Raw genomic sequence first — 12886 nt, forward strand, 5'->3', positions numbered from 1 at the left:
GCACTGATTGCAGGCAGCTGGTGTTACTTAAGGAGGCATTAGCCCACTGCTCCACCAAGGCTCTATAATAATCAACGGCTTTTTAAAAAAAATCCAAAAAGTCAAGGTTTTATTTAAATTGATTTTTTTTTATTTTTTTTTATCTAATTTATTTTAATAAAATGCTTTTGGAGTAAAAAAAATCTATCTATATACAGTTTTCTATTTAAGATACATTAATAATTTAGTTTATTGTATGAAATGGAGCTGATAACCCTTTACAGACTTTTTCCTGACACTAGGACTGAAAAGTTGATGTCTTATATATTTGCTTAAAGGGATGCATTATGGGAAGGAGAAATTATCTGTAACCTTATAGGTGAAGAGTTATCAGATTTAAACTTCTTGTGATAAAGACTGGAAGTCACCTCCTTATATATTTCTTTTCTTTTCATTTCACTCTTTTTTCTTTTCTTTCTCTTTTAGATTTTTTTTTTGCACTTCTTACTCTTTTTTTTTTACATTCTTCTGATGATGGAAATGGAGGGGGGGCAGAAACATGCCTCTAGATGACTGAACCTGGGGAACGGTCCCCTTGTCAAGTCAAGAGGAATGCTGATTTACACCAGCTTACCAGGTACTTAGGAACTGAGGGCAGGGCAGCACAAGGAAATAGTCAACAACTTAATAACTGGCCATCAGCACTCCAATTAACAACTAAAAGCCACACACAACCAGGTTCCACATAAATACTATGCATAGAACAGCCCAGTGCACCCATGTTTGACTGAGAGAAGTTCCCTCAGGATGGCCTCCAGCACGAGCCAAAAGCTTGGAAGACTAAACCTCTAGTCCCAGTGTCCGACTCAGATTAGATCCTGCAACATTATCCTGGGACACGTAGATTTGCCTTCATTTGCGACATTCTTCTCTCTTAATTTACTTTGTATTAGACTGTATTACTGTAATTAAAATTTTTAATAAAGATATATATTTTTTAAAAAAGCAATGGATGGCAAATTTATCAGTCAAAACTCAGGACACAGCAGAAGGTAGGGGAAAATGTGAAATCAGAGTTTGACACACGGTACTTATTTGCTGAGCATGAAGAAAGAGGACGTAAAAACAGAAAATACACAACCAATTATAAATGAAGAAAATCATTCTGGTTACTATTAAAGATACTAATTATTAACTCATTAGTGACTTGAGTTTTATATCTGCTAATTAAAAGATATGTATCTGGCTATGTCAAGTGAGGAGTTGCACAATATTATTGGGTACTATATTCACTCTTTGAGCTGACACCAATGTCACACATTTATTTAAAAGTATTCAGGGGTTTTCCATAAATCACCTGCATGCATCTCTGGCAGGGTGGGGGACAGGAAAGGACCAGGGCTCACAACCACCAAGTAATAGCGAAAAGAAAACAGGCATCTAAATTCAGCCCTTTTTTCTGTCAAAATATAGCAGCTAATTACTTGCAAGCTGCTAAAGATAATACAGCAAAATACGATTTTAATCATTGTTCCTCTTCTATAATATCTTTTCAACACATTCTATCTATGGAGGCAGATACTTTTGAGCCCATTGTTCAAAAATATCCTTTGCTGTGTTCACTGTTAAAATATTTTGCTTCATTCAGTATTACTAAGTCAAATTTAAGTCTTCTCCTTTAATTATAATTGTTAGTTCCTTCTGGTCTCCTCTAGCGTCCAACCTTCAAAGTCTCATCCTATCATGTTTTGTTTTAAAGAATGCAAAATAAAAACATTTTCCCATGGGAAGGATTTTTATAATTAATTTCAAAACCTTATTTCAAAATTCATCTGGATCCTTAATCCATTGTAACACCCCAAACTCAAAGTTCTTAGCACCCTTTCGCTGTTTATTAAAAAATATTTTTAAAAGTCTTTTAACTTCTATTTAAAACTTCTTTTGCTAAGGATTGGCGAAAACTCACCTGGTGCTATAAAACATGTCGATCCCAAGGTTCCTAATAGCCAAAAAGCAACAAACAAGCAATTTCTGAAAGTGATTAGAAAAGGAAGTATGCCAACCCAATGTCATTTTGAAGGCAAGCCCTATAAATATAGTAGTCTCCTTGCAAGGAGCAACTGTTTGGAGCCCTTGTGGGGTAATCTCAAATCTTCTCCTTGTTCACAAAGGAATTACAGTGAGGTGGCCTACTCTTTCATTCCACCACGTTTTTTACCTCCAAGTTCACTATTTCTTCCCCGGAAGTCATAAGATAATAACATTCCATGGACAACCTTCAGGAAAATGCTGCACCACCATGCAGTCTCCTACCTTCTCTTCTTAAAAACTGTTAGCAGCATAAAGGGAAAGTAACATATCTTAACATATCATATCTGGAATGGATTCCCAACATGGCTGCTTCAATCTATCCATACAAGCATTTAAAAGCAGAAGTGTATGTAATTTCTATTTCCAAGACTGTATCTGCTCCCCAAATCTCCGCCCTTTCTGCCCACCAGAAAGACCAACGCACCCCATCTGCTGATCCAGAAAGATGGTAATGTATGATATTGAAAGATGCTAAACGATCCTTTAAAAAACTGATCCAGTTGCACTTCCATCATCCGCTTCTCATCAAAGATAATTTGCTAAGATAATCAAAGCCATCCAAGCCCTACACCCTGGCAAAAAGCCACAGCTAAGTAAGCCCAGTTAATCAGTCCGTCCAGATGTACCATGATTTGCAGGACTATCGCATATATTTGGGGCTTGCTAATGGTACCTAAGGTGGTGCAATGGCTCAGCAGTTAAGACCTCGGCTTGTCATCTGGAAAGGCGACAGCCCAGGTCCAAGACCTGAGCAATGCACCGCAGGGTGAGCTCCTGTCCTCACCCTAGCTTCTGCCAATCTAAAAGTTCGAAAACATGCAAATGCAAGTAAATAAATAGGGACCACTTCAGTGGGAAGGTAACAGCACTCCATGACGTCATGCTGGCTACATGACAGCAGAAACATCTTCAGACAGTGCTGATTCAATGGCCCTTCAAACGGAGATGAGCACCGCCCCCATAGTTGGCAACAAGTAGCGAAGTAGAATCTGCAGGGAATCCTAACCCTAACCCTTACTTAACAGTACTTAATGTCCAGGTCAATGGAATATAATATATTAAGTGGCAGTTTTATTACTGTCTTCTTAAGGTAGGAAGGGGTAAACCCCCTCTCTCCAGGAAGCAGTGGAGTTGGGAAGCCCCATGGGAGGCCTGGCTGCAATGTTAAAGAGATATGGGGCATGTGGGGCAGATCCACACCCCCACCCTAGCCTCGCCCCAAAACTAAGGCTTATTTTTGGGGTAGGGCTTATATTAGCCCCACCCAAAAATCAAGCTAGGGCTTATTTTCAGAGTAAGACTTACTTTCAGGGAAACACGGTATATCCACAAGGAATGCTACAGATTGCTCATATCAAATCATTAACTGCTTTGTCATCTTGTTTCTCACAACCTCATAGAATAGATGCCTCGGTATGAAAAAGCAGTGCAAACTTACTTCACATATATAAACAGTAAAATCTATGAAGTAAGCATTCTTAGCTGTATCCACACAATGGGATGTTGCTCCAAATGTGTTTTATTTCATGTTCAGTGCAATTCACTCTGAATTTACCGCTATTTACACTCAAGCTGTTGCCCCTTCTGTGCTCAAATTCTCCATTAAATGGAACAGCAGAACAACTGGCTAAACAGTTGCCACTCTCCACCCTATCTACCAAAATTCTATTGCACATTGAAGACTGAGCTGGAAGAGAAAAGATCCCTATTGTTTCCCTCTGCCAGACCCATGACTCAACAGGCTGGCATTTTTATCTTGGACTAAATTCTGGATGATAATGTTCTAATTGGCAATGATAAGTTTAATTTAATCTTTATCTCACGGATATATAGCAACTTACAAAACATAAAAGCTTATTATTCTATTTTTTGTTTGAAATAAACATTAAATAATAAAGAACAAACAGCTCCAGATCAAGACTTTATGCTCGCAGAAACATGTCACAATTGATGTAGGAGTAGACCAGGCTGAGCCCGAGGGAGGGGTCAAATGCATCATCAGTCATGAGTCCCTTTGTACCCACAAGAGATTTAAGTCCAGCCCACCTTAAATTCCTTTCTATTTTTAACTCCTGCTAATTTCCTTTAACTGTTAGTAGTTCAGATTAATGTAGAGAGTTTATGCTTGCAATAAATCTTTACACGCATTTGAACTGCCTGGATCGCCTGATTTCCTTGGTGCTTGACAACTGGCTTCACACTGACACAACTTTCAGTGGAGATGTGCCAAAAATGTACAAATAATCAGATAAAGAAATCTTATTAAATAATATTGACTGTAATAAATATTGAACAATCACAAGTACATAAATGGGACAGTCTCTACCCAACTACTCCAATCCTGCTGATGAATGCCCATCAAAATTGTGGATAAGAAGTGATTTTTCTCCCTTCATATACAGTTGACAGTAACAGCTCAATCAGTTGAACATATTAACTGCATTTTACATATCCTTCAAGAAGATCTGCAACCAAGTGAATGTTATAAGAGATAAGATTTCAAGAAACATATTTATACAGAAACTTACTATTTTTTTCTTCTGGGATTTTAAATCTTCTAAGGCTTCATCTAGAAAATAAAATTCACAATAATATTTTAATACTAATGTGACAAGCATATCCGCATGCACAATAAAGAAAATATTGGATACAAAAGTTATTTTCTTCATACCCTGATCAGGTTAAAAGTTTAATGGAGTATATTACTCATTCTCTTCTGGCTAACTAATAGGATATTTTATAAGATACATCATTATTCATAATGAACAGCTTATCGATTTTACTGCAAGTAAATATGGTAACTGAGTTTTTATGCAATGCTGTATCAAGTAAATATCATTAAAAGTAGTATTGTTTTCACATGTCATAATATCTTTATAACCAAGGCAAGGAATTAAAGTTGATATGAAGCTACTATCACAGAAACATTATATACTGGGAAAAGAACATGAGCTTAAATTTAAATAAAAGTAAGTTTTAAATAAAATATTAAAAATTAATCCCAGGATTAAACAGATATTCAATGCTATATGAAGTTAGTAAGCCCATTTCGTTTAAGAAATAAACACTAGTCAAGAATTCTATTGCAAGAGAAGCTGTAGTATAACAAATTGCATAATAATGTTGTAATATTTTAACCCTACTGGGGGAAAAATTACTTTAAATGTCTTTAGTATTTTCCTGAAATCCCTGCAACTCAAATGTTTAACTCAAAGCAACTGAAAAAATATTGATGTATAATAACAGAATTCTAATACAGATGGCCCAAGAACTTGACTAGGCCACCTCAAAGCTAATGTTAAGATAAATACAACTGAACTGAGAGGCTTAATGCATGCAAGGTTTATGCCAAGGGCACCCACATAACTTAAATTCTGGAATAAACAGCTGTTACAATCTATTCAAATGCAGTGGACTGGTTATAAACAGAGAATGCTAGTATAACTTAATTATTATACACCTGCAATAAGTGCAGGTGCGCATCCCACCAGGCTCAAGGTTGACTCAGCCTTCCATCCTTCCCAGGTAGGTAAAATGAGGACCCAGATTGTTGGGGGCAATTAAGCTGACTTTGTAATAATGCCGCTTGGGGTGTGTGTGAAAGCCCTAATAAGCAGGCATATACATAGAATGAAGGCTACTGCTAAGCTTGTAAGCCGCCCTGAGTCTTCGGAGAAGGGCGGGATATAAATGGAATTAAAATAAAAATAAAAATAAAAATAAAATAAATGAAGTTGGAAAGGTAGTTTCACATCACCAGTTAGACAAGAAATTCCAGAAATGGGATCGAGTAAACCATGAGGTCACAAAAGCACTGCAAAGATGTATATATTCCTCTGCATACTATTTTGAGCTCCTTTGAAAAGGGTTGTTCTATACCAGGGGTCAGCAACCCATATGGGATTTTTTTTAAAAAAAGGTGAATCAATTCCAACTTCTCGCGGGGGAAAAAAAAAAGATCTCGCGAAGTTGGGGTTGATTGAACCTTTTTTTTAGTCCCACAAACTTCTTTTGTTTATGGGACTGCCCACAAATCTCTTTTGTTTGTGGGACTGCACAGGGTGGTGGAGGAAGTGACGAAGGACCACAGTGGAGCTGGAAAGAAGGTGCTGCGTGGGTCTGATCAAGGCCGCAGGGAGGGAGTTCTGCCAAGCATCTTGTGTGGGGACTGGTAAACGGGCCGGGTGGGGGGGAGCTATCAATGCCGCTGCCATGAGGCTTGGCAGACCCTCCCTGAGCAGCCATGATTCCCCCTCCCCAGCCAGCCAGCCACCATCGCCCGACCTACTCCTCACCTGGCCAGCCGGCTGGCACAAAGCCTCACTGATCTTCTCTTCCTCCTCGTCCTCCCCACTCAATCGGCTGCCAGTGGCTTGAGTGCCTCTGCTCCGTCCGAGTTGAAGAAAGCGGAGGTGTAGCAGCGGGATCGCTCTCAAACAGTAAGAGCCAGGTAAGCTCTCGCTCATGTTCGCCCGTCTTATTGAGAGCAAACCCACTGCTGCGCCTCCGCTTTCTTCAACTCGGACGGAGCAGAGGCACCCAAGCCGCTGGTGGCGACTTGAGCTTTGCTGCTGCTGGACCATGCTTGGGCTACGCCATGGTCCTGCCTCCCAAACTCCACCTTTGTCACTGCGTGAAGCAGCGACAGAGCGCTCCGTCCTGGGAGGGAAGCAGCAGTGGCAGTGGAGCACTCCATCAGGGGTGGGGGGAGCAGTGGCAGAGGGGTGCTCCATGTGGGCAGGAAAGCAGCAGCGGCGGTGGAGAACTCCATTGGGGGTGTTTTGAAGTATATTTTTTATATTCCTTCTCCTCACCCAGTTCGGCTAAAGAGATTATTGCATAAATTGTTTAATAAGTACATCAACTGGAAGTTTTTAGGCATCACCTGTATTAGATCTAAACATCTCAAAAATGTAAACAAGTAAACAAAGGATTCAAAAGGTCTTCTATGGAAAAATGAATCATGTTCAAGAGTAACATTTGCAACACTTTTGCCTTCAAATCATGGCGACTGCTTGGACAAGCCCCTGCAGTTTTCTTGGCTGGATTTCAGAATTTTCAGATTTTGCCATTTCCTCCTTATTAAGGCTAAGAGAAAATGACTATTCACAGCCACACAGCTGGATTTGTGTGTAAGGCTGCCCTAGAACTCACAGTCACCCACTTTCTAGCCAGACATGTTAAGAACATATCACACTGGCCCTCTAACATATATAATACCACACTAAAAAGAATGCTGTCTTCAAAAGAAAACCCAAAGCAATCATGGGTTTGTGATTATGTAACCTAGGAGTCATTACAAATAAAGCCAGACTGTTCTATAAACTTGTTTTAATAACAAGTTTTAAAGCATCCTTTAAATATATTGTACTTTATTTCAACTTTAGTACTTTATTTCAACTTACTGTAAATTTTTAATGTACTTTAAGGTTATCTAAGAGCAAATAACCTGTTGGCAACAGCCTATTGGGTACATGCAACTCTCCAACCTTGTGTAGCCGTAAGAGGAATTATGTACATGCATTCAGTGCTTATTATATGTTAAACTGCCTGGGGATACCAAACCACCCCAATTAAAAACAACAGTAAAAACAAAATTCACTCTGGCCATCTTTACAATGTCATGACATCCATGTCCTGCTCCCTGTGCCAGCCTGTACCAACAACAGTAAATAACAGTAAAAATAATGTAATAGTAAAAATAGCTGTGTAGCACATAAAATTTAAACTTCAAAAGATGTTTCACACAGAAAACTGCTTTGCCTATGGATCCTGGGAAAAGGCATAGTTACTTTAAGATGCTACAGATATGTGCTACATATCTGTTTCTGCTTTCTCCAAAGCTTTTTTGGCAATCAGATCTGAAGGACTAGTAAAATAAAGTGCAGCCACTCCTGTGTTTGAAGTTTACATTATGGCTTGTCAAGAGGTTAGTCCCCTCACATTATGTTAACTCTGATCAATCCCCTTTCTTCTCCACAGTCTGCTAATTGCAGTCAAAAAAATTATAATAATAAGTGCTGTTAACTTCAAGGAGACCGATATTTTTTTTTGACTGTCTGATAATATGCTGCTTAGTTATGGAGCTTATTTGGTCTCACATTGAAAGCAAAATGAAATATTGCAAATCACTTTCAACCTTTACTTAAAATCTTGTTTTGACTCATATACAAGGAGACAACTATACGAGAATATATACAAATCAGCATCAGAATGAAAATGGTTGTCCTGTTTATGAACAACTGCACTCTCTTGATGACTGAACTGCATGGTTTTAATTGTTTTAATATTTTGTATCATTTGTATGATTGTTTTATGCTGTGGTTTTTGATATCACTTATGTTTTAACTGTAAACCTCCCATAATCACAAATATGAAGAATAGTCTTCAAGGTTAGCCCCATGTAGAGAACACTGCGGTAATCCAAACAAGAAATGGCAAGTGTAGGTGACTGAACACTGATCTCATGATCCAGAAAAGATCACGCGTTATGAAAATCAAAACAATTTGCATATAGAAGAAACAGATATTAGAAACTGTTGTGCAGGCAAATAAAAATAATGTGCATTTGATTACCTATATTTCATGTTCCTCAACAAATGGGCAATGGAGGATCATATGTACTAGTAAATAACAAGGCTGAGTACACTGTAAACAGCTTAGTAAATCCGTTCACTTATTCCAATAGATAAGCAAGTGTTCCATGCTAGGATATTCCATGAAAAACATAAGGATTGCAGGCTGGTGTGCACCAATGCACCATATACTATATAAGGAAAACTTACAAGTTTTCCTTTGGATGTGCAGGATCTTACAAATAAAAGAGAATACTTCTACTTTTACTAACACTAATTTTTGTTATTAATATAAGAATAAAACCCAAACTACCTTGAAAAAAATAATTATAGGATTAAATTTTGTTCTTAATTTTTGAAACAATACTAATATAATTCAGTTTTATGACTGAATGTTTAACAAGCAGGTAATTTTATTACATTCAGTGTCTCATACTCTACATTGATAGTTCATTAATCCCAATTTAAGTTTGTGAATAAAGAAAAGTTTGGTATTTAAGATGCTTAGTGCTTAAGCTCCCAGTTGTCTTCCGGGTGAGATTCAAGGTTCTGGTAATGGTTTTCAAGGCCCTACATGGCATGGGTCCGGAGTACCTTAGGGATCACCTGCTGCCGGCGTCAACTTCCCTCCACCCTGTGCGTTCCCACAGAGAGGGCCTCCTCAGGGTGCCAACGGTCAGAGAATGTCGTCTGGTGGCCCCCAGGGGGAGGTCTTTCTCTGTGGGCGCCCCGGATTTATGGAATCGGTTGCCGGTTGAGCTCCGGATGGCACCCGACCTTCGCTCCTTCCGACGCGATCTGAAGACTTATTTGTTTGAACAAGCCGGCCTGGCCTGATGGGGGATGGGTTTGGATTTTATTGTTGTTTTAAATGTATTTAACCTATTGTTGTAGCTTGGGCATCTCGTTTAATTCTTTCTTAATTTTTGTATTTTTGTACTTTTATATGTTTGCCCTGTTCACCGCCCTGAGTCCTTCGGGAGAAGGGCGGTATGCAAATAAAATTATTATTAATAATAATAATAATACCTGTATACATTTTACAGAACAAAATAATAGCACGGACCTTGCAAGAATATGAAAATAGCATATTCTACAACTCTTTGTATCTTTTCCCCAGGATCACTAGGCTGTCTTACGCCATATTTAAATGCACACACACACAAACACACATACACACACACGCATACTATACACAGAAATTTGGACTACATGGCCTAAAAAACCAAAATGAAGCAGGAAAATGACTTAACCATTTCTGCCAGTCTAACCATTTTGTATTGCTAACAGAGTCTTCAAACAACCAAAACAATGCCAAAACATGGACATCACCATATATATGGATATGGTAGGGGGAGGCGGAAGGAGTTATAACAGCAAAGACATGGCCAGGAACTGATGCAATTTCCAAGTTCAGCTAAAGCAGCAGAAGAAAGCCAACCATTTCCCATGATAGAATCTTCAGCATATACCCAACATTTTCAAGGAGAACATCAACAATCACTTTGAAGTTCGAACCTCATTCAAAAGGAACCAGAGAAACTCTGGAATGAATTTAAACAAGTCATTAAAAATGAATGTGAAAAGAGATTGCCAAAGATAAAACAAAAAACAAAAGAAAGCACACTGGATATCAGAACAAACAGTGGAAATTGCCAAGAAGAAAAGCCAAAGATTTCAGGAAGGAACTTAACAAAGAATTTCAAAAAAACTGTTAGAAGAGACAAGAAACAGTATTATAATAATATCTATAAAGGCCCTAAGGATGGAAAGAAACATGGAAAAACAAGAAAAGTCTTCCAAAGGTTCTCTAAATTTCAAAGATAGACAGGGAATGCTGAAATTGTCTACAATAGAAATCTCAAAATCAAAGACATCTGTTCACAAAACCAAATCAGCCCTCCATTCGTTACCAAATTGGAAGGTGACAAGAATTCAGGTAGTATCTATAGAAATATGGCAAACAATAGCAGAATAAATAACTCATAAACTATGACAACAAATCTGGAAAACAATACAGTGGCCAGCCAATTGAAAGAGGTCAAACTATATTGCAATAGCAAAGAAAAGAACAGAATATGCAAACTATCATATAATACTTTTAATTTCAGATATTAGCAAAATAATGAATAGGAATATTCAAAGCATACATTTGCAAGAAAAAAGTATGTGAACCCTTTGGGATTACGTGGAGTTTTGCATGAATTGGCCATAAAATGCGCTCTAAACGTCACGTAAGTCACAACAATAGAAAAACACAGTCTGCTTAAAATAATACTACACAAACATTAGCTGTTGTCATGTTTTAATTGAACATAAGATGGAAACATTCACAGTGCAGGGTGGAAAAAGTATGTGAACCTTTGGACTTAATCAGTCTCCCGATACTCCCATGTTACACCTCTGCTCCGTGAGCTGCATTGGCTTCCAGTTGCCTTCCGGGTGAGATTCAAGGTGCTGGTAATGACCTACAAAGCCCTACATGGCATGGGTCCGGAGTACCTTAGGGAGCACCTGCGGCCGGCATCAACTTCCCTCCGCCCAGTGCACTCCCACAGAGAGGGCCACCGGTCAGAGAATGCTGACTGATGGCCCCCAGGGGGAGGGTGTTCTCTGTGGGTGTGCCTGACCTTTGGAACCGTTTACCGGTTGAGCTCCGGATGGCTCCCGACCTTCACTCCTTCCAATGTGATCTAAAAACCTATTTGTTTGAACAAGCCGGCCTGGTCTGATGGGTTTGGGGTTTTATTTATTGTTTTTAAGTAATTTATTTATTGTATTTGGGCACTATGGTTTAATCTGTTTTTAATTTTTGTATTTTGGTATTTTTGGTATTTATTGCCCTCTTCACCGCCCTGAGTCCTTCGGGAGAAGGGCGGTATACAAATTAAATTAAATAAATAAATAACTGGTTGACCCTCCTTTTGCAGCAATAACCTCAACCAAACGTTTCCTGTAGTTGCAGATCAGACAACGATCTGGAGTAATTTTGGACCACTCCTCTGCACAAAACTGTTTCAGTGTAGCAATATTCTTTGGATGTCTGGTGTGAATCGCTCTCTTAAGGTCATGCCACAGCATTTCAATTGGGTTGAGGTCAGGACTCTGACTGGGCCACTCCAGAAGGTGTATTCTGTTCTGTTGAAGCCATTGTTTTGTTGAATTACTTGTATGCTTTGGGTCATTGTCCTGTTGCATCACCCATCCTCTGCGGAGCTTCAGTTGGAGGACAGATGGTCGTATATTTTCCTGCAAAATGTCCTGATAAACTCTGGAATTCATTTTTCCATCAATGACAACAATCCGTCCAGGCCCTAAGGCAGCAAAGCAGCCCCAAACCATGATGCTCCCTCCGCCATGTTTTACAGTGGGGATGAGGTTTTGATGTTGGTGTGCTGTGCCTTTTTTTCTCCACACATAGTGTGTGTTTTTCCCAAACAACTCAATTTTGGTTTCATCTGTCCACAGTATATTTTGCCAGTAGTGCTGTGGAACATCCAGGTGCTCTTTTGCAAACTTCAAACGTGCTGCAATATTTTTTTTTGGACAGCAATGGCTTCCTCCGTGGTGTCCTCCCATGTACTCCATTCTTGTTTAATGTTTTCCTTATTGTAGATGTGTCAACAAAAATGTTAGCATGTGCCAGAGATTTCTGTAGGTCTTTAGCTGACACTCTAGGATTCTTCTTTACCTCATTAAGCATTATGCGCTGTGCTCTTGCAGTCATTTTTGCAGGACGACCACGCCTAGGGAGAGTAGCAACAGTGCTAAACTTTCTCCATTTGTAGACAGTCTGTCTTACCGTGGACACATGAACATCAAGGCTTTTGGAGATACTTTTGTAACCCTTTCCAGCTTCATGCAAGTCAACAATTCTTGATCGTAGGTCTTCTGTGAGCTCTTTTCTGCAAGGCATGGTTCACATCAGACAGTGCTTCTTGAGACCAGTAAACCCAAAACAGGTGTTTTTAAAGGGCAGGACAGCTGTCAGCAACACATCCAATATCATCACACTGGTTGGAGTCAAGGTTGGCTCACTCCTGGCTCCAATTAGCTCTTGGAGAAGTCATTAGGCTAGGGGTTCACATACTTTTTCCACCCTGCACTGTGAATGTTTCCATCTTATGTTCAATTAAAACATGACAACAGCTAATGTTTGTGTAGTATTATTTTAAGCAGACTGTGTTTTTCTATTGTTGTGACTTACGTGACGTTTAGAGCACATTTTATAGCCAATTCAT

The 12886-nt window shown here is 39.0% G+C and overlaps 1 protein-coding gene across 4 annotated transcripts in view; it reads right to left on the bottom strand.

The window, feature by feature from the left end:
• The window catches only part of LNPK (lunapark, ER junction formation factor), a 78967-nt gene that overhangs the window by 29957 nt on the left and 36124 nt on the right, over positions 1–12886 (bottom strand). For all 4 annotated transcript variants that reach the window (XM_083372188.1, XM_083372189.1, XM_083372191.1 and 1 more), the window contains one exon: positions 4599–4639. In XM_083372188.1, coding sequence (XP_083228314.1) covers positions 4599–4639 — 41 coding nt within the window. The remainder of the gene's footprint in view (positions 1–4598; positions 4640–12886) is intronic.

The sequence above is a fragment of the Vipera ursinii genome (assembly GCF_947247035.1).
Source record: "Vipera ursinii genome assembly, chromosome: 1".
Lineage (NCBI taxonomy): Eukaryota > Metazoa > Chordata > Lepidosauria > Squamata > Viperidae > Vipera > Vipera ursinii.